This window comes from Aulonocara stuartgranti (assembly GCF_965226115.1).
Source record: "Aulonocara stuartgranti genome assembly, chromosome: 5".
Lineage (NCBI taxonomy): Eukaryota > Metazoa > Chordata > Actinopteri > Cichliformes > Cichlidae > Aulonocara > Aulonocara stuartgranti.
The window spans coordinates 28509968-28534645 of NC_138943.1; the positions used below are offsets into that span (position 1 = coordinate 28509968).

Here is a 24678-nt window from a genome sequence, read left to right on the forward strand (position 1 = left end):
ACACAAACTGCCCTCCACATATCAAACCCGAAACAAAAATGTTGTTTGTTAATGGAACTGTTGTTAGGCACATCATTGTTTTTTATGGTTTTATATTTTCTGGAAAAGTCTGAGTATCTGTAAATGTAGAATACTTTAACAAAACAAAGAAACAAAAAAAAAACAACAACCCCAAAACAAAATGAGAAAACAAAGAAAATCAAATATACAGTTTAAAAAAAAAAAAAAAGAGGAAAAAAAAACAGCTTTCAAAACTACGACCTTGTTAGTAACTCAGTGTTGTTACAGTGTGTGTGTGTGTGTGTGTGTGTGTGTGTGTGTGTGTGTCAGCATGTCTACACAAGTTGGGTGCGTTTCTGTAGAACAAAGTGGTAGTGATGGTGAGTATTTGAGGTGTTTTGTGGATGGTTGCTGTGATCAGCTGACAGCTGTCCAATCAGATGCTCAGGTCTTTGGGATTCTCCTTGTAGGTCTTCTTGGGCTCAGGGAGCGTGGGCTTGGATGAGCGACTGGTGTTGGTCTTGTTCTTGACCGTGCTGTAGTATTGCGTCACTTGAGCCGCCACAAAATTGTCATCGTCCTCTTCATCCTCTGAGTCGTCCCTTCTGAAGCTCCTGATCGGGGATATGTCTCGTCCGAGACTGCGGGAGCGGTACCAAGGTTCAGGGGTGCTGTCTCGGCTGGGGTAGCGCTCATCCCTGTCAAACCTCTCAGTCGAACGACCCCTCAGCTGTGTGCTGTCAAACCTCTCAGTCGAACGACCCCTCAGCTGTGTGCTGTCAAACCTCTCAGTCGAACGACCCCTCAGCAGCGTGCTGTACTTCTTGTAAGCTGAATCTGAATCTGGAGTGCGTACTCTGGGCAGGGTGATGTCTCTCTGGTTGCGAGACGCCATGTCCTTCAGCAGGTTATCCCCCCCTCTGTAGGACCTGTCCAAGGTAGAGGCTTTCATCAGCAGGCTATCTTCTCCATAGAGGCGGTCTTCCCTGCGCAGTGGCGGTGTGACCTCCCTGTTTAAGCGGTCTAGGGCTGGGGACTCTCGCAAGATGCTGTCTTCCAGACGGAAGGTGGATTCAGGAGTTTTGATTGGCTCCTTTAATACAGGCTCATCCACAATAGGCTTCTCGGTGCTGCGGGTCTGTCTCTCTGGGGAGCGATACCGGCGGTAGGGGTCTGAGGATTGGGCCCGGCGTCTGTTGGGGGACTGCTGCCGAGTGCGGTAGGGGGACCGATGGCGATGAGGGGAACGATAAGGGGAACGGCGAGGAGAGCGGTAGGGTGAGCGACGGGGTGAGCGGTGGGGCGAGCGGTTGGGTGAACGGTGGCGGCGGTGGCGCCTGTCTGGAGAACGGCCTCGGCGCTGACCCCCATGTCGGTCGTCCAGGACGTTATCTGCACTGCGCGACCGGGTGTGCCCCTTATGAGGTGACCGATGGCGGCTGCGGTGGCGATGGCGGCCATCACTTTTCTTGTCATCTTTCTTCTTGGGAGTGTTCTTCCCTGTCGACTTTTTGCCCTTGTGTTTTCCCGTGCTGGTTTTCTTGCTGGGGGAGTGGTGGCGGTGGTTGGAATGTGTGTGCCTGCCAGTGCCGTGGGAGCGGCGGCCTGGCTCCTTCTTGCTGCGGGATGATTGTTGGGGTTCTGGTGGGTCGCTTGACTCTGATGGTGCACCGTTCGGGGGAAGAGTGTTCACTTCCGCAGCGTTTTGTACCCCTGAGGCTGGGTTGGCTGCGCTGATGTTGTTGGTGCTGTCGTCTGCAACACATTGGGACATACAAACGAGGGCAGGGGGATCAAACATGCATCGACACACTAAAAGCTTCTATCTGCTTTCACATTTATCATGCTGAGTCACTCAGACATGAAGCCGAGAACACTTTCAATGGAAGCCATTCTGATGTTAATACCAGCAAAGATGGCAAGTTGTTGGATGGCACAGCAGCAGCCAATGGTAAAACAGTGTAGCTTACACAGATTAAAAAAGGCAGTGACAGAGTTATGAAGCAGCCATTTCTTGAAGAAACCCACAACAAACCTGCTCCTTGGTCTAAAGGGGGAAGTCACCTCTGTGAAGCAGAACGCCGGCTTCTCTGGTGGCTGGACCGGATGCTGGTTACAGTCAGTGTAACTGCTGCTTCATACTGATGATGCTGCTAGATTTGACTCATTAGCCATGCTCTTTCATGTACTGTCAGGGCACGTTGTAAATCTTTAGAATAAATTAAATGGTCGTGATGAGATCCAGAGACTAGAAGTTGCTCTAAGTGCATTGCAGTTGCAGCGGGTGAAATTTAGCATTTTGCTAAGAAAAAACAAAACTGTATGGAGCGCTTCCTCTTGCTAAATCTTCAACAAAAGCTGCGACAACAATGCTTTGATCAATATGGCATTTTTAAGACAAAACTTTACAAGTGCTGAGATGGCAGAAGAACCATTCACTGTTCTAAATACTTCACATCGTCAGCCCTGAGATATAGTGAGTGGGAGTAAAACTCTGGCTTCTGTCAATTGAGTAAATAGTCTCCACCTGTAGATATACACTTTTTAACATTATAGCTTAGTTTGAAAATGTACTGCAAATGATTCTGGAGACCTTCAACAATGGATCATGGACAACTCGAGGAGAAGAGTTGACTCCCAAAGAGAACCACTGGTCTGAAAGTATCAAAACTAATTCCCAAAGATAAAATAATCTGCATTTTCACTTTTGACTTGTTTCCAACAGGTTGACTGCAACTAGGACATGAATGAAGTATCCAAAAGAACGGCTATGGCAGCGGTGACACTGGAGATGTAGTTGGGTGAATGGATTTGTATGCATGAAGCAGCGCACAGGCACGGTTGAACTGAAGCGACACCACACACATCAGGACATAGAAGAAGAGAGAGAGGAAGACAGGAAGTGGGAGAGAGAGCCGAGATGAGAGGGGAGGACAGCTACAAACCGTGGTCTGATTTTGGAGGACAGAGGCCTCCCCCATCTTGTCATTTCTCATACATGCAGTGAGATGGGGAGCGACCATCCCTGAAGGAAGACAAGAGCCCAGCACAATACGAGAGGAAAGGGAAGATACACAGAAACAGAAAGGAAAGAAAAAAAGAAGAGCACAGTAGTTTAGAAAAATATGGAACCAACTAGAAGGAAGAAAAGGAGAATTATTCAGTGTTGATTCTTAATGAAAAAAAATGTGTTTATTTGATCATCGACTCATTCAGAATAAAGAGACAGTCCAGGAAGTTGCCCAAACCCAGTGAAGACCATCAGTTACAGAGTAAAGTCCCCTGGAAACAAGCGTGCACACATCGGACATAGGAGTTGCCACACCCACCCACAAACAAGCGCACACACACGCCTTAGACACGTTAATGAAGAAGCAGCAGAAAATCAAAAAAATGAAACAGTGAGACTGGTGCACAGACACACACACACGCACGCACACACGCACACGCGCACACACACACACACGCGCACGCACACACACGCGCACACACACACACGCGCGCGCACACCAGCAAATTAAGCAGTTTTACAGTGCTGATAGAAATCAAAAGAAATACTGGCGAGACTGTCAAAGGTTGTGCCAACTAAAAAAAAATAAAATAAAATAAAAATAAAGATTTTTAAAAAGTACAAACAATGATCCAAAATATACAAGTTCACATGATGTCACATCGGTGCAGGTTTTGACAGCACATTCTCAGCTCAAATAAACTTTACATTGATGAACTTTTCAAAACAGGCAAAATGTATCCAGTCAAAAAAAAGCAACAAAATGAAAAAGAAAACATTTAAAATGACTTGTGACTATCAAAACTAATCAATACGATTAGAAAAAAAAGGAAAACAGAAAAGAAAGAAATGTTCCATAAATATTATGGAAAGTAGACAATAGAAGGGGGAAAAACAATTTACACTTTTGACATGTTCATGCAGCAATAAACTTTTATCCATTAATATGTGGCTTTGATTCATGGCTCTGTACACTGAACAAAAATACTTGTAAAAATGCCTCTTTTTTTTTCTTTTTTTTAAAATCATCACTATAAAAAGTTAATATAACTGGAACGAATCAACGTCTTTTTAAACGGGGATGGGTGGAGTCCCTATCTTCACAGCTTTTCCATAACACTGACAGTGGGTGCAAAAAAAAAGTCCATGGATGAGTGAGTAATGTCAAGCACAGTATAGTGAGATTTACTGAAAATGGCAAAGTGGGAAAAAAAAGTCTTAGACTGTCTTTTTCTTCGCAACACAGTTCTCACTTGGAAAGGAGTTCAGTAGCTTACATTCACCTTCAATAAATATCATAAATATGTTTGTCACATCCTATCCAAAGCTGTGAAAGGTCCCATTTTATCACGGGATGCCACGGATCAAGTTTTCTCTTCCTTTTAATGCTAAATTAGCATGTAATGAGAAATGAGAGACATCCATATTACTTCTCACCCACAAGAAACATTGATTTTCTTTCCTTTTTCTTTACTACTCAGGTCAAACCCTGTAAACAGTTTCCTTTTTTTTTTTTTTTTCCATGTAGCACTGAAAATCAGACCCACCACCTTCCTGTTAAGTCCCAGCAGAGTGCTTTTGCTCAGTGCCCAGAAGGTGAAAAGTGACAGCGAGATGACATGACAAAACTGAGAGCAGGTGACAGCAGGAGGGGGTGAGAGCACCCACAGGAGCAGCCTCGACCCCCTCGCTCTCCCACGAAATCCCAAAAAAGCCCAGGAGTGACCGCCACCACAAAGAGACCAAAAGCGCGAAGCAACACCCCCCACCCCCCTGACTCCCCTCTCCCATCCCTGGTAGGTTTGCTCCAGGGAGGGGTGAAGGATCCTTGGGGAGGGGGAGCGATTTAGTTCCTTCACCTTCAACCCACCACCATCCGCTTGAGTGTCCCCTGGCTCAGGGTGTGAAGATGGGCGAGAAGGGAATGTTTTCGTAGATTGACCCACCATATTCAGGCACAGAGCCGTCACCCCTCTTGAGCACCAGATGGACTCGCCGGCCTCCATTCTTGATGAGCTCGATGGCTCGCGCGTGCTTCATGCCCTTGGTGCTCTCGCCGTTGATCTCCAAGATTTCGTCGCCGACCTAGTGGGAAGGAGACCAGGGGGGGACAAGAGTGACAGATGAAAATGGAAAAGAGAAGAGGTGAATCAGAGGGAAAGGTGAGAGACAGCAGGAGCCCAAATAAGGGGAGGAGACCGCAGAGCCACACGCGGTGCAAAAGAAAACAAGTGAGAGGAGGGAAGAAGGTACACAAGGAGAAAGATAAGGTTCAAAGGGAAACAATGACACGAAGGGAAGGGTGGAGGGGATGAGGAGGAGTTAATTATCAAATCTGCTGAATGGTAATCTGCACAATAAGAAAACAAGTATATATGGAGGGCAAACTGCATCAAAAAGCAGCAAGCGTGACACGGAGAGTCAGAGAGGGAGAACGACAGAGAAAAAACGAGAACTAGAAGAAACATTTTTGCTTCCTGATTCTTTGAATCCACTCCTCAGGTTATCTGTCAGTGCTGACTGCGTTAAGGGAATACTTCTCTGGCAGAATACGGATCTCTCGCTGACACCTCTCCCTGCCTCACAGAGCTGCGACTATTAATATCTCTGCTAACAAGGTGCACAAACACCAACGGCCGGGTCCATATATGCATATACTAATGTGCGCACACACACACACACACACACACACACACACGCTCCCACACACTCCCTAACTGCAGCATATTAATATATATGAAAAACTATATCTCAGATTCTAACAGTGTCTGCCAACAGGCTCCCTCCGTGCAAACGCACAGTGAGAGAATAAATAAAAACACCTCACACTTCATCAAGCACTCCGGGGAAAGTGCTATTATTTATGTACAATTAATCAGATGGAAAGGTTAAATATTGCAGTTTCATCACAGCTTTTGTGGCATGTATGAATGCCACTTTACGAGCTTGTCGTGAAACATAAATTAAAATGTGCATATTCTGTTTGCGTGTCTTCATATTACAATCAGTGAACCGTCTGCATGGCCGAGCCCGGAGGTGACTGTTTGCGAGTCAGTGAAGCATGGCTTGCAGTAATTGGGGGTACATTATGCAAAAGCTATTATACTGATAAATAATATTATTGCGATGGCTGTAAGGTCTACAAGGCTGCCATCAACCCCCCCCCCCCCCCCCCTCCTGCCCCCAGCTAATCAATAAAGTCAACTGGCTTGTGCTGCACCTGAAGGCAAGGATTTATAAAATTATAATTGGTATTTATAACAACAGTTACAATCAGCAGTCGTTTTTCAGATATGCTGTTATGTGCACCCCCGACAAAAGATAATTTTATAGCGTTCAGGCAAGCTGACGGATTAAGGAATGAGAAAATTTGACAAATAGTTAAATTAAACATTCATTTTAAAAACACTCTGGATTACTAAGGAAAAAAAAAACCCGGAAAGAGACGTAATTTTTCTTAGCTAAATTGCAGAGCTAATGTCTCGCACAGCTCCACCAAAAATAATGAAGTCCGAACATTTCTCATTAACATTACAATTATTCCACTAGAACGCTTTTTTCAGATGATTTCAAACTATGCTGACAAATGCCAAGACGACTATATTACAGAAAATTAACTAAAACAACTGAGGGAACTGTCCGCCGTTATTTCCAGACAATCTGTTGGCTGTTTCCAAAGAAAGCAGGCTGTTAAAAAATAAAACTTATTTGGAGGTATTCTAGCTACTGAGGGAATATTGGCATCCCTGTTGACACAGCTGCATATAACCTTAAATTGATAAAATTACATCACAGTTTTCCATAATTAAGTATAATATTAAAGGGGTACAAGCAGTGGTTACATTTCAATAGGCCGTCCAACATTTCCTGTAAAACAGCTCCATGTTATGTGGCTGCAAAAAAGGCTGTCTGTCATAAATTTGTATGGTCTAAATATGAGCACAGACGACGAGATTGCAGTGTTACTTGGGTAAGTGCTGTTTTTCCAGCACTAGTTCTTATGATGGTCAAACTAAACTTCAGTGTTTGGTGGCGTGACCCTTTCAAGACCCCGAGAAAACAACCTCTGAGCTTCTGCGTTTCCCATTTGTGTGTCCATACCATCATCTTTCCGTTGCGAACAGCTGCTCCGTCCTCGGCTAACCTCAGCACGTACAGGTCCATGTTGTACTCGCGGCCTCCTCGCAGGCTGAAGCCGAAGCCTTTGTTGTCTCGCTCCAGGTCCACGGAGTAGAACTCAGAATCCTGATGGAGTCAGACGCCATGTGTGGAGGGAGAGAGAGTAAGAGGAGAAAGGAGATGTTTGCATCAAAGTCACCTTTGTGATTCAGGTTTCAAGTGTGCGCATGTGTCTGCGTTTGTGCGTGCTTGTGTGTGCGTGTCTCCTTTGAAGGGGGATCCTATTTCAGAGGCAAGGGACAATTGCCACCTTCAGGCAAGTCTCACCTTAACAGTTGTGCTACGCTTTTCCCCTTGGTGTGTGTGCGGGTGTGTGCGTGCGTGTGTGTGATTGCGTGTGGACATGCATATGCTCAGGTGTAAGGACGCTGAATTATTGATGCTGTGGGCCCTGGCCTGAAAAAGTAGAGAGGGCGCAGACGAAGAGAGAGGAGGTGGTCTGGGAACCACACAAGGACGAGCAGACAGCCTCAGCAGCTCCTGTCTTTACGCCCTCCTAATCTCCTCTGCTGGAGGATCAATGCTATCTGTGAAAGCCATCTCCACACCAGCAGATTAATTCAGCGGTGAACAGAGTGGACTGAGGGGCTACTTTGAAAGCAAACAGGCTTTCCTTAATATGCACACTCAGATAACGCCAGCAGGTCGGCGTAAAGAGATAAATAAATAAAAATGCACTTTGTTTGTCCTTGGGAAGGTAAGTGGGTATATTAGTTGATAGATGGAGGGACTGTTTAGATATCGCGAAACAGCTGAATGGATGTATGAAGAGACAAATTTAGATTAGATGTGGGTAGAAAAGTTGATGGAGTGTAGAGGACTGGCGTGTTTTGATGGAGACATGAAATGGATGGGTGTCCGCATGACTGATGTAACTGCTAAGACTGCGGCGCCTCTCTTCCTCACCTGAGTGCTTGGGGGTTGCTGCGTGGGGGGCTGGGGAGGGGCGGCTTGCGGGGCAAATGACTCCTGTTTTGGTTTAGTGTTGGTCCTGAAACAGAAAAGGCGTGACATATGAGGCCTAAGCAAGGGGTCGCTCCAAAAGACATTTCATTATTAGGCAAGTCTGTTTTCTGCCGTGCTCCTCACCTGGCCTCCGGTGCGGCCTGTTGCTGAGCGGTGTGAGTAGTGGTTATAGTGGCGATCTTCTCTGCATTCGTCAACAGAGATGCGTTCGATGACTCTGCGGAGGGCGGAAGAAGAGCAAGTATATCGTCACATGAGATAACACACAAAACAAAAACAAAGAACGAGAATGATTGTGTTTTTCAACCAATGAGGAGACGGGGGGAAAAGGCTTGTAATTGAATATGCTGTCATTTTGTATAGACATACTCTAACAGAAGCCTCTCCAGTTTCCTTGAAAGCCTGGGCGATATAATTTAATTTCACATGTGGAGACATTTCATTGTTTTCCTTGTGTCAACCCGACCTACAGGGTCCACCACGAGGCTCGAAACCAGTTTCCAGGCTTCTTTCACCACTTAGCCATGTTCCCGCACACTTGGGTAATACTGCGGTTTGTGCCATCAATCATTTGGTAAACGTCCAAAGGCTGTACATCACATTTAGGACTGAAACTAATCCTTTCTGCCTCTGAATTGTCAAGTAGGGAACATCTACGCCAGTGGCATTAGAGCTCGTGCTTACTCCGTCTTTTATCTCTGCACTGATCCACTCATTTTCAGTTATCAGTGAAAAACACCAGACAGGCCGTCATCACGCGACACCTGCTGCATAAAGAAACCTTTGTTTTATCTAACGACCTCATCCTTCTTGGCCATCTACCGGCATCCTACATTCGATTACAACTCTGCACCTCCCCTTCCCCAGTCTGCTACTCGCCATTCTTCTCATGGTCACTTCCCTTCTCACCTATTAATCTCCTTTCCCTCCGGTACTCCACTGGAGCCTGGTGGCTCAACCATTCCTTTGCCCGCTGCTCAAGATCTACAGTGTCGACCACTCGAGCGGGAGTGCAGGTGAGGTGAGCTTCACTTGAGACGGCAAAGAGGGGAACCACGAGGAAAACCTTCGACCACCCTTTCAGTTTTGCCGTCTCACGTTTAACTCCTGTAAAAACACTATCACTATCTTTCCCTCTGCCTGATTTGCATGAATCACTTCCTTCTTTTGTCGCCTCTCTTCATTCGTCTCTCCTCCGACTGCTTTCTCTCCGGATATTACTTCTATTCTGCGTGCGACCTACTGCCTGCTTTCCCCTTTCTCGCTTAACTAAATAAATAAGTAAATAAAACGTGCACAGAAAAGGAACTGAAGCGTTCTGTAATTCGTCTGTGGCTTTGACCACGCATTTGCCCTCCAGCCCTGAATGGCGTGAGCCGGGAAGGACAGCAGGTACAATCAATTCAAGGGAGGTAAAGAAAACGAGCACTACAGAGGGTAAAAGGATACGAGAGCTACAGATTACACTTAAAATACAACATGTGCTAACAATAAAAATCATATCACATACAGCACGTCTAGCTCTCTTTTCTCACACAGTGGAAAGAATGAGGAGGGCTTTGTCTGTGCTCCAAATTTATGCTGCAGAGACATCAGCTCTGATGAAGGTATTAGTTTCTTGTACACGTATTACTGAGCAGCAGCAGGGAGACTCCCATGCTCGTTTCCTCGACACTGCAGGCGTACCGAGCATCAGCTACTACAAAACTCCATCTGTGCTCTCACACGGTGAGGGGGTTGAGCTGAATCAGACTTCACCTTTAGAGGAAGCTCTCGCTATGGCGCTTGTTCCCATCAGAAAGCTTAAAGATTGGACTGATCCACAAAGAAATTGGCGATGCTCAGCCATTTGTAAACGGAGGCAGCCAGAACAGTCATTCAGAGGCACAAGTTTAGAAACACAAGCCACCATCTCTGCCCGACACTCTTTCTGCCTCTGTGTCAGACGGCGTCTGGTTGTTTGACACATGCACATAAACACAAACCAGAACTTTTCCGATAAAGCATATCCAGTTATTCCTCGCCAGCGCCTTCTCTCTTGCTCTGTGTCTTCTTGGCAGAGCAATTTTGGCTCACTGTTCTCATCAACTGCTCTGAAGGGAGAAACAAAAAACCCTCTCCATCCATAAGAAGCGAGGCGGAAAGCAACGAGCGGCGGACAAATAGCTCCTATTCCTACCAGTGTGCAGGTTGACAGGGAGTATTGCCTTACCATGAGCACACACACACGCACGCTTAATTAAATAGCATTTGTGAAGCACGCTAGGGTGATATGTCAGCACAAAACACAGAAAGTTCTCAGCTGCACAGCGCAACATACAATGCACACAAACTTTTCCTTAAATCCACTTTGACAGAGGAGACACACCCACATGCACAGAGGAAATTCAGCATCTCTCGGTGCCTGTCTCGCTCGCCCTCTCTCCGCTCACGCACGCATACACACCGAAATCTAAACGGCTCTTGCATGTTTTAAAAATGCGGGCACGCCAAAGGCAGGAAGCTAAAAAATACCAAAAAAACAAAAAAACAAACAAAAACCCAGCAACCTCCCAAATATCCCCAAAGAATCACTCCTGTCAACACTGCGGAGGCGTTATAGTCACTTTGAAAGCCACTGAAGAAAGTGCACTTTACATAACGCCGAAGGAATACTTAATAACAACAACGACAACCCAGGAAAGTGAGAACAAGTCTCCTCAAACATAATCAGGAATCTAATAATAGCTGATATGAGGAAAAAATTCGGACCTGGTTTTGGATTCACTTTTCTCTACTCACCATCTCCAGGAATGATGCGTAGTGTAACTGTGTTTCCAGCCTCCTTGATGAGGTTGACGATGTCCGAGTGGGACTTGTTGGTGATCGAGCATCCATTCACAGCCAGGATGCGGTCGCCGACTTTCAACTTCCCGCAGCGGTCTGCTGGGCTTCCCTCAATGATGCGTCCTATTTTGTGGGGCATGGCCACACAAGCATTTCCAGCTATGGTCAGCATCGATGTGGATGTGTAATGCATGCGTGATTGAGTGTGTGTTTGCGCGTGTAAATGTTGGGGGATTGTGTTTGGTGAGAGGAGGAAAACGGGAGGGAAAAGTGGGGAAGGAGCAGAAGAAGAGGACCAAGAAGGGTTAAGGTTAATTGACCCGCAGCCAACAGTCAGCCAAGCAAAAGTCACTGAGAAGAAGAAGAGGATAATATGCAAGCACTGGAAAAGAAGGGTCAATTTAAATGTGCACTGCAAAGAAATAGGAGGATTTGTCTTACTATTTTCTCTAAATAGTTTTTCCAAACGATTCTCAACATCTAAAAAACTCTTGTTAAGTTAGAGCCCTGTTTCATCTACATCCCAAACACCTGCAACTGCAGAAAGTTAGACTCTGCAAACATACATCAGAGCTGACATCTCACCAGCTACCCTGAAGTCTCTCTGTTTGTTTCACTCTGCAGGCCGACATCAGTCACTACAGACTGACGCCCCCAATCACTCATTACTCTCGCCACCCTCTCCCCTCCTTACTTTTCATTATTATTCTTCCATCCTTCCCGCTGCATTCACACTTTTAATACACAACAAACTCATCTGATCCCAACCCGTTTCTGTCCCCCTGAATAAACCTGACCATCTAGGACTGTGAAATATCAAGAGCAGCGGAGAGATAAATCTTCCTTTACACGTTAACTGAAATGAAAGCTCATCTACTAGCCTATGCTTTCTGCTTTGGCCTGTGAAAAGGAGCTTCACTTTACAAAAAGAAGAAAAAAAAAAGCCAATCTGTAAAGCTAAGCGTTCACAGACCTTTCCAGTGCTGTACACCCACACAGGGAGAGAAGAGCATGGTGCAATGTCCTTCTAGTGTAGGTAGGAAGCCATAGCAGCGAGCAAAAAACGTACCGGTACATGGAATACGAGTAGAAAAGATGCAGTGCTACGAGTTTGTAAAAGCAACGCTGAATCTGATTTACTTGCGTTGCTGTGCAATATCAAACAGAGAAAAACGACACCATTCACCAGCTAAGCAATGAAAAAGAACCTCACAAAAAAGAAGAGAAAAGAAGATAATAGCGAATATCTCTAATCACATGCTGGAAAATAAATAGAACCCATTCACGTTGATCATTTCCCCTATTTATCTTTCTTGCAGTGCTCATTCTCATTAAACTGCTATTAGGATTTTAGTGCCAACCTGCTCCGCACAAGCCATTTAAGTTCAGCTGAATAATACAAGTGGCTTTATGTAAGACCTACTTCACTTGTGATCAATTATGAAAGCCTTATGTGAGTGTGAGCAGCAGCTGCAGGCAAAGAAAGGGTTTCAGTGTCTTGGTTTGACAGGCTCAGATGAAAATGAGAAAGAAGAACCACTTCTTTGAAGAGTGTTGATATTGATCTGGTGGGACTGTAAATAGCCAGACTGTGCACTGGCTGTCAGGCTATTTAGCGTTCAGTGGTTTTTATAGAGGATTCAAAGGATTCCCGTAGTGCAGACGAGAAGATAAAAGGCCCCGGTGATGAGGCAAAAGCCAAAGTGTGATTCGGGTTTTTGCTGAGTAGAAGTGATTTTTGAAATAACAGCATGAGCCGCCATCAACGGTGCGCTGGTGGTGGTGTTTGCGGGTGCTCGTGCTTACCGAAGGTGGTGCCAGCTTCGGGCCTCGACACCGACGAGACGATGACGAAACCGAATCCTTCGTTCTCGCCGCGGCGGATCTCTACGTCGTAGGGCTGCAAACCGGATGAGACGACAGCGGGGGTGGCGATGGGCGGCTGAGAGGAGGTGGTGGCGGCCGCAGCGGCGACCACGGCGCTGCCGCCGCCCCCGCCACCCACTCCGCCTCCTCCACCGCTGCCGATGCCAGAGGTGGAGCCGCTGCCGGAGCTTACTGTGTTGAGGGAGTTCTGGCTGCCCTGTGGGGTGCGCTTCCCAATATCTTCTGTGAGACTGGGCGCCTGGGTGCTGCTGTGGTGTGAAGACGCCGGCGATGGAGGCATGTCTCCCTCTGCTTTAACTAAAAATGGCAGGAGGAGGAGGATATGGTGAGAAAGATACATAGATGAGGTGCAAAGTGCAAACAGGAGGGTAAGAAAAACACAGATATAGAAGATTAACAGTAAAAGATCACAAGGGAGGTGAAACCAAAGGTGAGACATTCAGGAGACAATCATGTACAAAACAGAGTGAGAACCTAATGTAATGAAAGCAAAGCTGTGCAAAAACATATGACAACATCCCTAAACGTTACGTGAGCAGTACAATATTAAAGGAGGCAAATAACAGATATTTAGCTCCTCTAGCACACCTAGTTTATCTTATGATTTAAAAAAAAGGACAGCTTTGGAAGAAGGCCTCTTCACCAATCTCTGCTCTCATCTGTTTCCAAGAAAAGATGAACCGAGGACGTGTTCTGCCTGCTCTATCTGGACATTTCATTCCACATTTCATTTCCTGTACAGCTGCTCAAGGAAGGCGCCTCATATTCTCGACGCTCCGAGGCAGACAGGGAGCAGCAATGCACTAATGTCTGGCTGCTGTCACTGGGCCGAAGGTTGGCCACCCTCTCCATCATATTTATGGGCCTTTTTTTTTTTTTTTTTTAAAGGAGCAGAGCTGTGTTGACCGGAGTGAAGTCAGCGGTGGGGCGTGGGTGTTAGCTCGTGGTAGCGGCTGACCACTTCCACACCCACACTAAATTCTAAAAAGGTGAAAGGTTGACCTTAGATATATATTAAGAAGGCCTCTGGGCTCCTGATGGAAGTATGACTGACATAAATGTGGCTGTTGGTAAAGCAGGGAGTGCATTTCTAAAACTGAACAATGTTTTACTGTAAGCAAAGCTGCAAAAACCGAATATAAATGAAGCCATCTCAGACTGCTCTCAAAACTGATTCAATACACATTAAAATTCACTGACATGTTATCAGTGAATACACTATATGTAAACAAACTGATCAGTTAGAGATATTTATACTTTTTGCAATTTATAAAACAAAACAAAAAATTACAGTTCTGCTAATTCTGAATCCTGCATAAAGGAATCTAAATAGAGAAACAAATGATGGTCATTTTTGGACTATTGGTCAACAAAGCTACTAGCTTAACTTGAAACTACTTGAAATTGGATCCTGACTGTTTATAAGAGGATGAAATTAACTGACTTAATAAAACATGTTCTGATTGGTTGCACTGTGGACGGATATACCCGTTTGTCTTTTGCAGTACACTTTAAAAGTTCTGCAGTATTATTTGTCACTGTTATTTGAAGTAAAATCAGTAGAATTCAATAATAAATGGACTGCCACATTCTTACGGTACTATTTTCTATCCATCTGTGTATTTTCACAGAACCACATATTGGTGGATGATGTATCAGAATCAGTTTTCCTTTCAGTATCTTACACACTTTGCTATGTGGACTGGAGTAAATGACCTACTCTACGTCCTGAGCCACAACAACCTGAGTGTATTCTTGGACTTCAGTAAAAACCCTCTCTTGGACCTCTTAGGAGGTCTTTAAAAAGCTTAAACTACTCCTCCATCTCGAGCTGCTTGCTTCTCACCAGCGTAAGTGCTTTTGCGCCGCACTGTGAGGTTGACATGGCCCTGCTTGGCAGCCTGCTGCATCAGCTGGACCACCAGTTGGTGCGACTTTCCCACCACCGCCGTTCCATCCACGCATATCAGCTCATCACCGGATCGCAGGCGTCCATCTTCATCTGCAGCCCCGTACTTGACTATGTGGCCAATGTAGATCTGAAACGCAGCAGACGAATGAGGTTGCCGTGCATTCGAAACCACGCGTCGACAAAGACTGCGCAGCTATACGTTACGCCGCACCTTTGCAAAATAAATGCATGGAAAGCGATCAAGCGGTATTCTAAAAAGAAAAAGTACGACATTAAAGTGCATGACATATAAAAATGTGTCGATTTTCTCAGCGGCCATAAACTTGGCATGCTGCACAGCTACAATTTAAACTTCAGCATTAAATCTTTACTATTCTCTCAAGCCTGTAACAGCAGTAACCCAAGCCAAGCTCTAAAGTAAATCATTATTTTTTTTCCCCCTTCAAGAAAAGCAGGGGGGAGACGCAGTGCAGGCTAGTGTAAACAAGAACAAACAACTTTGACTCTTTAAAGGAAAAGAAAAAAAGAAATGGTGTGTGTGCAGGGTTTTTTTTTCTTCCCTGACTGGTTAAGGCTACATTGGTCAGATCAGAGAGAAGCAATCACAGATATGAAATTGCTGAATTCCAATACACAAGCATGGACACGCACACAAGGGGAAGATAAGAACTGTTGTGTTGAGACTGTTGAAAGAAAATCCTATAGCTGCTGCTCCCACTAGTGCTGGGAATATAGCATCCTTTTCATCATTCAAGCTACATAATCTTGTCAGTTTATCCATTTCTTCGGAGATGTACGGTGAAAAGTGAGGAAATTGAAACGCAAACTGGAGAGATTTCAGCCGTGAGATTGAAAAAGATTGAGGGAGAGAGACTCACAGGCTCTCCTGGCTCGTTGCCTCCGAGGATCCTGAAGCCGAACCCCGTGTCCTTTCTCCACAGGAAAATGTCCTGCTCCTGGAAGTCTGGAACTGTGAAATCAACAAGCTGCCATAAACACTTATGCACAAGCACAGTTGGCCTTGTGGGATCTCTATTCCTGCACCGTGATGCCTTCAGACATTTCATTTAATACCCTCAGGTACACAATAAGCCAACCACAGTGTGAGCATAATGAATACACCTGCTCTTCTGAGACAATCAGATATGTTTGTTTATGTCAGCATGTAAATACTGTCATCATTTGTGTTCAAAGCTTTGTCACTGTGGTAGCACACTGCACAAAGACAGTAAAAAAAACAAAAAAAAACAAAACGAGCCATCAAAAGATAAAAAAGATCTATTTTGGGCCAAGAGTATAATTTTAGAGCGAAAACAAACTGAAAAGACAGGCTGAGAAAAAAGATATCGTGTCCATCGTTCCCATAATTAGAAACGATCAGATTATAATTCCCTTCTGATCGTTTCAGAGTATAGTTTCACTTTCTTGCAGCTTTTTGAGACAACCTTAGAGATGCTCAAATGATTTGCATGCGTGTGGCCTTATCCCATTGTACATAGGAGCTTCTTTGCTTTAAATACGCGGCTTTGAATCCCCATATGAGTACGTGTGCATGCATTTCCATGGGCGCAGATGTGTTATGTGTGCAGACAAACATCTCTCAGGGAGATTTCCTTTTTTGCTCCAGCTGAAGCTGCTGCTGCCAAGGCCGCTAAAACCACTAAGAGAGGGTGGGATGGCAGAAAGCATAAGCAGTCTGCTTCCAATCTGCTCCTTCAGTCAACACTTAAAATCCCCACGGAGCGCAGCTATCTCTTCCAATCTATCACAGGGTTACTGTGGAGGAACCAGAGGAGGAAAGAGTCAAAGGCTAACTGTCGCAATCTGCACCCGCACTCAGGAAGGTCAACTGCACACGCTGCTCCTGCCCATTAATAGACCCATAAGTGATCCCCACAGTGAGGCAACTGGGCATGAACGGATCAATATTTTCCCAAGATAGACGGCCCTATTCAAAGCTGTGAGTGATGATGTTACAAAAAAGGAGATAATTTTTTTTTTTTTTTTTAAACCCCAAAATAATCGTAATGAAGCCCAACAAAAGCACGAGCAAGCTTCCTCCGCTTTTACAGCAGGCTAATGCTGTGCGAGATTTTGGGACGTTTTCTTCCTGCAAATGGAAATCACTCCCTGCACGGTAAGTTTAAAGACCTTGATCTCGGCAGAGTTTTTCATTATAGTGAATGCTGCATTGAAAAATGTCTCTGCCCTATCCAAGGCCTGAGAACTATGGAGTGAGTTTTATGGAGAGAGCTCAATGAAGCGTGAGGAAGTGGAGGTTTTACACCTGCTGTTCATCCCGTGCTGTTCAAGGTATTTCGCCTTGTGACTCTATACCTCAGAGTGCTCAGCTTTCTCTTATATTTCTCTTTACATCCCCTTCAAATGTTTTGATCAACTCTTCTATTATTATTCTTTGTTTTTGCTTTTCTAACATTTTACCAGATCAAACTGGCTGGGCAATTTAGAAATCCCCTATTGGGATGTCATCATATGAGGGCGGGTATGTAGACAACATCCCTCCCACCCTTGGTTGTGGATTCTTTCACTCCATTTCTATTATTGTTATTCATTTATTTATTACAAAATCAAATACTATTGACTCAACTAATCATGGCAGCTTTCCAACAGGTGTCTGAACCACTGCCTACGCTCAGCCCTTCATTTTTCATTCTTCTTCATCTAAATAATGAAAATCCTCAACAAGTGCGCCTGGAAAACTGATTAGATCTTTAAAAAATAAATAAATGAAAGAATAAAAACCCTTTGCAGATGTCTCTCTCTTTTTTTTAAACTTGACAATGAATATGATGGTTATTCTTTTTAATTAGTGCAATCCCCTTGCTTTGCCAAGGCAGGGGGTGGGGAGGTTTACAATCCGCCAACATCTACTCCACTCTTGTACTAATTATACACCATGTGCCTCTTAAGGGAAGTCTAAAATAAAAGTGTGTCAGTGGTGCTGTTGTCTGGCACTGGGTGAAAGCGGCAACTAGTAATTTTAAGAGGACACAATCAACAACACACTGGAGGCCTACATGTCTACAGCTAGTAACAAAGTAGCATGCTAGCTCTTTTGGGAAATACTATTACTATTCAGTTTCTTGTGGAGTCTCAGTTTCAAAGATTGACACCACTTTGATAGCTGAATGCTAAATGTGAAAGAAAAGCCAATTAGCTTAGCTTGGGGGAAAAAAACCAAGGAGATGCTTGCCATGGCTATGCCAGAAAAAAAATACATGTACCTGTAGACATAAAGCTAGATTCTAGTAATTTTACAAGACAGCCTATATACAAATAAATGTAAACTGCTTTCTTTATTAGCTAAGCTCCTCATCTACCATCACTGACATCTATCAGCAGTTTTCCTTCAAGGCAGTGACGGAGTACATATGAAAATATGTAGGTGAATTGATTTTACATTCTACAATGTCCTCCCAATGTAAGGTTTATGCCCTAAATTAACAGTACTGATAACTTCCAAAATCTTTATTTATATTTATTTATTTATTTTTCTGTAATGGTAAATCCACCAGCATGCACAAGCTCTTTTATCTAAACCAGCAGTGGGGAACTCCAGGCCTCAAGGTCCGGTGTCCTGCAGGTTTTAGATCTCACCCTGGGTCAGCACACCTGAATCAAATGATTAGTTCATTACCAGGCCTCGGGAGAACTTCAAGACATGTTGAGGAGGTCATTTAGCCATTTAAATCAGCTGCGTTGGATCAAGGACAGGTCTAAAACCTGCAGGACACCGGCCCTCGAGGCGTGGAGTTTGACACCCCTGATTCTAAACCATATATTTAACCTCCTAGGACCTGGCGTCCACATATGTGGACATCGCATTTTGGGTTATTTAGACCAAAATACTCAATTTTGCTCTACAAGGGCCTGATATCCACGTACGAGGACATTATACTGCTACTGTTCTATCGAAATTTTAAACGAATATCCTCATATGTGGATCTCATTTTTCTTAGAAACAAAAATTAGGTAAAAAAAATTAATCTGGTAATTCTTTGTTTTTACATTCATTGGGTCCCAATCAGCCCAAATATCAAAGAGAAGTTAAAAATGCATGCTGTGGAAGAGTTCGGGTCTTAGGAGGTTAATGCCAAATGTCAATATTTTACATTAAAGAAAGCTGAAAAAATAGCAAAGCTCAATTATGCTCATTAATTTGCACCCCTGAACAGAAAAGTTTTACTGGTTGATCAGAACATCAGACTTTAAAAAAAATGTATATATAATTTCTGACTTCTCTGTGAAGTCCAGTGTGCCAGCTCAAATTTGGGTATAAAAATATGAATTCAATTTGTCATTTGCCTAATAAATAATAACAACAAACAAATTTCTTTGACAGACTCCTACAATATTTATGTTTTATCACAGGCGGTATAATATAGTTGTTAATCACTATGTGTAGTGGAGCATTTGAGCGCAAGCCAGTCTTTAGTAAAACATAGATCAATAAATAAATATAAATATCTGACCCAGCTTACTTACAAGCACAAAACGTTCCCCAAAATGAGCAGTACCACCAAGACACCAAGGGTCTGCACCGAGCCAATACCCCATGCTGCCCTCATCCAACCGCCACCAGAAATGAATATACTTACGCCTACTTTCATACATGCTCCTGGACTGGGCCCAAATCTTAAAGGGGTCCGGTTTTCTCTGGATGGTCCCGTCTCCTGGGGAGTCCTGGATTGGGAGTCCCGGCAAAGGCTGCGAGGGAGGTGGGGGCGCGTTGCTCTCACTGAGAGCGGGTGCCAGGGAAGAGTGCACAGGCGAGTCTGTGTGCGCGCTCCGGTGGCTGGAAACACTATGCTGGGAGCTGTTCTGGCTGTCCTTTCTTGACAACTGCTGTTGGAGAAGCAGATCAATATCATTTGACTGTTTCAAATCTTCTGCACAGGAACATGGAAGCTGAACTCAAAAATGACTGACAGGAGGAGACAAAAACATTAAAAAAAAAAAAAAAGAAGGTTATTGCATCGTCAACAGCGGAATAGAAAATATGAATCTGGGTTGTGGTTTGTGAGAGGAGGAACAGGGACAGCGGAGATGTGAATACAGAGCAATTCTGAATTAGAGTTCAAAAAGATTAAACATGGCTTCTCCTTGGGGTGAAAGGAAGCACATTCTAAGAGTATAATGTCAACCATTGTCGTATTGCTCCCTTATTTAACACAAAGAATAATCAAGCTGTTTTATGCAGAGAATTCTTTTAAAGCTAACAAAGAAGGAGAAAAAAAAAAGAGGACCTCAATGGTTTCTCATGATTAAGTCATTCAGCTATGGGAGAAAACTGTGGAACTTACAAGAGTACATTGCCTATTCCTTTTGTTTAACAGAGTGGAATGTATTAAGAAGGAGCTGCATTCCGTGCTGTATATGGAGGGATAGTCACAATGAATAAAGCACTCCAGGGTTTTAAAAAGAAGAGAGGACTTTACTGGTGAAGGTAGAAATGTAAAACTGCTTATAAATTGCCACTCGCCCCTCAATAACATGCGCACTTAAGCATCTGTTCGAGGATTCGAGCTGAGTAAACCTCACAATCCCGAGCTCAGGCACAGATACGCTGCGAGTATCGGTAAAGATCCTGTTTGTCATCCTTGTCACAGCATCTCTCCTTTGCAAGCATCACATCGTCACCATTGGTCTGCAAATTCTCCACTGCTGCGAAGAAGCCAGCGACGTGAAAGGGTTACGGGGCAGAGCTCGGGAAAGAAAGGCCGATATTTTAAGACGGTAAGCGAAAATGACAGCAGTTCAGTCTCTTCACGTCACGTGACTGCACATTACTTTGGACGCCGAGGACAAAAATATACCAGGAAAGGGTGGAGGCAAGTGGCTCGTCTGTTCTCAAATATCAAAGTGTTTGGCCTTCAAAGTGCAGTCATGTCTTCACACTCATTACTCGCTGAATCACTCTCCTACACCTCTGCAATTCATGTTTATATTCATCATCCTTGTTAGACATAAAATAAGCTTGATGCTTTAGGAAATATTAAGTCGGGGCTGTGGCTCCAGCTGGAATGCTTACTCTGCTGGTGCTGCAAATAACCTCACTAGGGTTTGTGGTGTACTTAAAAAAAATAAAAAATAAAAAATCAGTAGAGTCATATACTTAATCAGAAATGCAGGTCGTGTTGATGCTGAAGTCAGACCTGAGGACTGATTCTCAAAGAAAAAAAAAAAAAAAAAAACCCAGGCCAACCAATCTGTGTTTTTTTCTTGTTGTTTGATGCACGGAAAGTCCAAATCCTATCCCCCTCTTAAATGAAAACAAATCTCCTATACTTGATGAATCTATTAGATTTTGACCTTCTGCAGTCATTGCGTTGTTCCTCGGTGGCCTGCGAGTAGTTTAATACATGGGTTTGTGCTGCTCCAATAACTTATTAAAGAGACAGAAGATGGGACGCGAGAGGCATTGGTAGGTGGGGCAATGAAAGCAAATCCTCACTGCTTCCTAAGACTCAGCTCAGTCCTGCTTAACGTGACGCATCACTGGTTTAGCACACATACAACTTCTTAACATAACATGCATTTAAAAAGCATACCCATCACCTCGATTATCTGCTATAGAAATCCCATCATAATCATATACCCAGTATTAATATCATCACACATCCCAACAATTTTCTTCCCTAGCTAACTGAAATCAGATAGGGTGGTCTCTATAAGTAGAAGCCAGTGGAAAATCATCCTGCAAAACTATTCTATACTATTACTCAGACACAGCTAATAGTGACTTGATGGTTTAGCACTGGCAACTTTTCCATCACCTCTGTTACGCTTTCAAGAACACCATCACCATTACCTAACTAGCACCACCATACATGACATCAATCTCCCACCAAAATTCTGTACTGTATCTAAATTATATCACATACCCTTCTAGAGTAATCGTTGTATGGAGGAGCCATCGCAAAATCATCCTGGAAAAAAAAATAATGATAAAAAAATGAAAATTGCAAAAAGCTCCTGAAATATGTGCAGAAAGTGGTTTAGGCATTGTCTCAACAAGGCATCAGATGAAAAGCAGCATTTTTGGTCGACAATCTGTTTATATTATACTCTACACCAATATAAGGGCAAATTCTGGCTTTTAAAACAGCACACTTATAACTTGAATGATGGTCCCTATCTTATCCTTAAGGACAAGGCATCTAAAACAAATTGAACATTATAGCTCTGTCCTGCTATGGCACCAATAGTTTTTCTGCAGCACCCAATCAGCCTCAGATATCCAAACCTGTTAAAAACATTATGATTTTTCACATTTATCAGTGGGAAGTTGTTCATCAGCTCTATTATCTGCTGTAAGAATTCAATTACTGTTATCAACCCATCACCGTTATCCAAACCGGTCATTCCCAAAACCTTCACCTTCTCTAAACAAAGATCACATACCCTGCTTCCATAAGCTCTGTACCGAGGATCCATCTCAAAATCATCCTGCAAAACAAAATTGGCAATCACAGATTGAGTCTACAAAGTGCTTTAATAATCAAAGTTCTAAACTTCGAGCATTTTAGCCTCATACACTAAATGCAATGTTAAACATTATGTAATGCTAAAATGATCATCGGCACCTTTTCGTTGTGTCATTTATCAGCCTAGGATTATCAAACCAACACCAATATCACAACTTATTTCTAAAGCCTTCACCCCATCTGAACAATATCACATACCCTCCTACTGTTATCTGTGTATGAAGATTCCGCATCAAAATCATCCTGCAAAACAAAACAAAGTTTAGCTCCTTGACTCTTTATTGAAGCCTCTTGATCTTGTAATATGTGCAGAATTTGGTTTAGCATTTGAAGGGCATCATCAAACGCAATGTTAAACATTATGCTAAAGATTATGCTAAATATTATGTAAGGTGGGATGCTAAAATCTACATATGTCATTCAGTATTAGTGGTGCTGTCACAGATATACACTATATCTGTCCATATGTACTACTAAATTAAGAGCAATAACTATATTAAAATATTAAAATTAAAATATTCTGTTGAAACTTCATGCATTAAACCCATGATCTTTGGCACCTTGCCCATTCCCTCTATTGTTTTTATAAGCACCATCTACGCACACAAGGTTATTCGCGAAAAGTTTCAATGTATCTAAATGACATCACGTACCCTTATTCTGTTATCTCTGTATGGAGGAGCCATTGCAAAATTATCCTGAAAAATATATATTTTTAAATGGATACAAATGAATACAAAAGAAGCTCCTGAAATACATACAGAATGTGGTTTGGCAATAACTTGCTTAAATAAGCTATCTGGGTAGTAGCATTGGTTGCTTCCAAAAAAAAAAAAAAAAAAAAAATGCATTAATGTGTACAATACAATCATGAACACTGACTGTTAAATTATGTGCTTGTAGTGAGATAAATGTTCCTCTCTGTTATTGAGTCTGAAGGATGCAATATCTCCCCAAAATTAAAAGATTAGCTGTGTCACACTAAGCTGCCAACATCATCACACAACCAAAGAGTAAATACAGTAAAAACATTATGCATTAACACATTTATCATTGGGAGCTTAATCCTAAAATCTTCACGTCATGTAAACAGCATCACATACCCTCCGAGTGTTATCTCTATATCGAGGACCCGGCTCAAAATCATCCTGCAAAACAATATTGGCAAACACATTTTCAGTTACATACAGTCTGCAGAATCCCTCTATTAATAAAGGCATTACATCATGCAGCATTTACACTGCTCTCCCAGGCACCTTATCCATCACCTCTCTTATGAGCTAAGAATTATAGAACCACCACCAATGACGGCTCATTCCTAAAACCGTCACCCCATCTAAACAATAACACATACCCTCCTAGTGCTATCTGCGTATGAAGATGCCACCTCAAAATCATCCTGCAAAAGAAATTGGCAAACATGTCCAGTCTAATAATTCCTGAATGACACTTCTAAACTGCAACAAGGCCAGTGTAGCACCCGAGCTCCATGCTATGGCTCCATGCTCATGTAATATGTACATTTATGTAGCACAGCATTAACAGTCATAAGTAGTTTGTTGAGTCACACATAATATCGTTCTGTGTGAGACAATTTAAGCCTGAATGCATTAAAATATGATCACTTTGTATTAACATTATAAGAATACCATCTCTATCATCTGCCCAGCACCAGTATGATTACACCTCACTCTCAAAAACTTTAAATGGCATCACGTACCCTTCTTCTATAATCTCTGTTTGGAGGAGCCATTGCAAAATTATCCTGAAAAATAATAATAATATAAAAATTAATACAAAAAAAAGCTCCTGAAATACATGCACAATGTGGTTTGGCAATAACTTGCTGAAATAAGCAAGGCTGTCTTTTAAAGCACATTATCTGGGTTTGGCATTGGTTGCTTCACAAAAAAAATAAAAAATAAAAAAAATAAAAAAATCATTTTTGTGTACAATACAATCATGAACACTGACTGTTAAATTGTGTTCTTGTAGTGAGATAAATGTTCCTCTCTGTTATTGAACCTGAAGGATGCAATATCTCCCCAAAATTCAAAGATTAGCTGTGTCATGCTAAGCTGGCATCAGGCCTGACTATGTTTTTTTGTCTTTATGGGCTACAGAATTAACAGCAATTTAGTTTTTGTGTCGCACACAGACAACATCACACAAGCAAACAGTAAATAAAGTAAAAACATTATGCATTAACACATTTATCCTTGGCAGCTTAGTCCTAAAATCTTCACGTTATGTAAACAGCATCACATACCCTCCTAATGTTCTCTCTATATCGAGGATCCGGCTCAAAATCATCCTGCGAAGCAAAATTAGCAAACACATGTTTAGACTATAGGACCCTTTTATATTATCAAGAGGAGGGTTCTATTTTA

General features: G+C 43.1%; 1 protein-coding gene across 41 annotated transcripts in view; it reads right to left on the bottom strand.

Annotated features, from left to right (window-relative positions):
• Positions 1–396: 396 nt before the first annotated feature.
• Positions 397–24678, bottom strand: part of magi1b (membrane associated guanylate kinase, WW and PDZ domain containing 1b) — a 135722-nt gene continuing 111440 nt past the window's right edge. For 20 of the 41 annotated variants that reach the window (XM_082533675.1, XM_082533671.1, XM_082533674.1 and 17 more), the window contains 18 exons: positions 24558–24602; positions 24009–24053; positions 23643–23687; positions 23392–23436; positions 22942–22986; positions 22487–22531; positions 22206–22250; positions 21686–21730; positions 19400–19646; positions 15659–15750; positions 14715–14907; positions 12788–13165; positions 10937–11140; positions 8279–8372; positions 8096–8180; positions 7112–7255; positions 4957–5095; positions 397–1755 (listed from right to left, as the gene is read on the bottom strand). In XM_082533675.1, coding sequence (XP_082389801.1) covers positions 437–1755; positions 4957–5095; positions 7112–7255; positions 8096–8180; positions 8279–8372; positions 10937–11140; positions 12788–13165; positions 14715–14907; positions 15659–15750; positions 19400–19646; positions 21686–21730; positions 22206–22250; positions 22487–22531; positions 22942–22986; positions 23392–23436; positions 23643–23687; positions 24009–24053; positions 24558–24602 — 3255 coding nt within the window. In that variant the 3' untranslated portion in view covers positions 397–436. Of the gene's footprint in view, positions 1756–3166; positions 5096–7111; positions 7256–8095; positions 8181–8278; positions 8373–10936; positions 11141–12787; positions 13166–14714; positions 14908–15658; positions 15751–19399; positions 19647–21685; positions 21731–22205; positions 22251–22486; positions 22532–22941; positions 22987–23391; positions 23437–23642; positions 23688–24008; positions 24054–24557; positions 24603–24678 lie in introns of those variants that run through there. The other 21 variants (XM_082533652.1, XM_082533647.1, XM_082533641.1 and 18 more) reach the window with 15 other exon arrangements.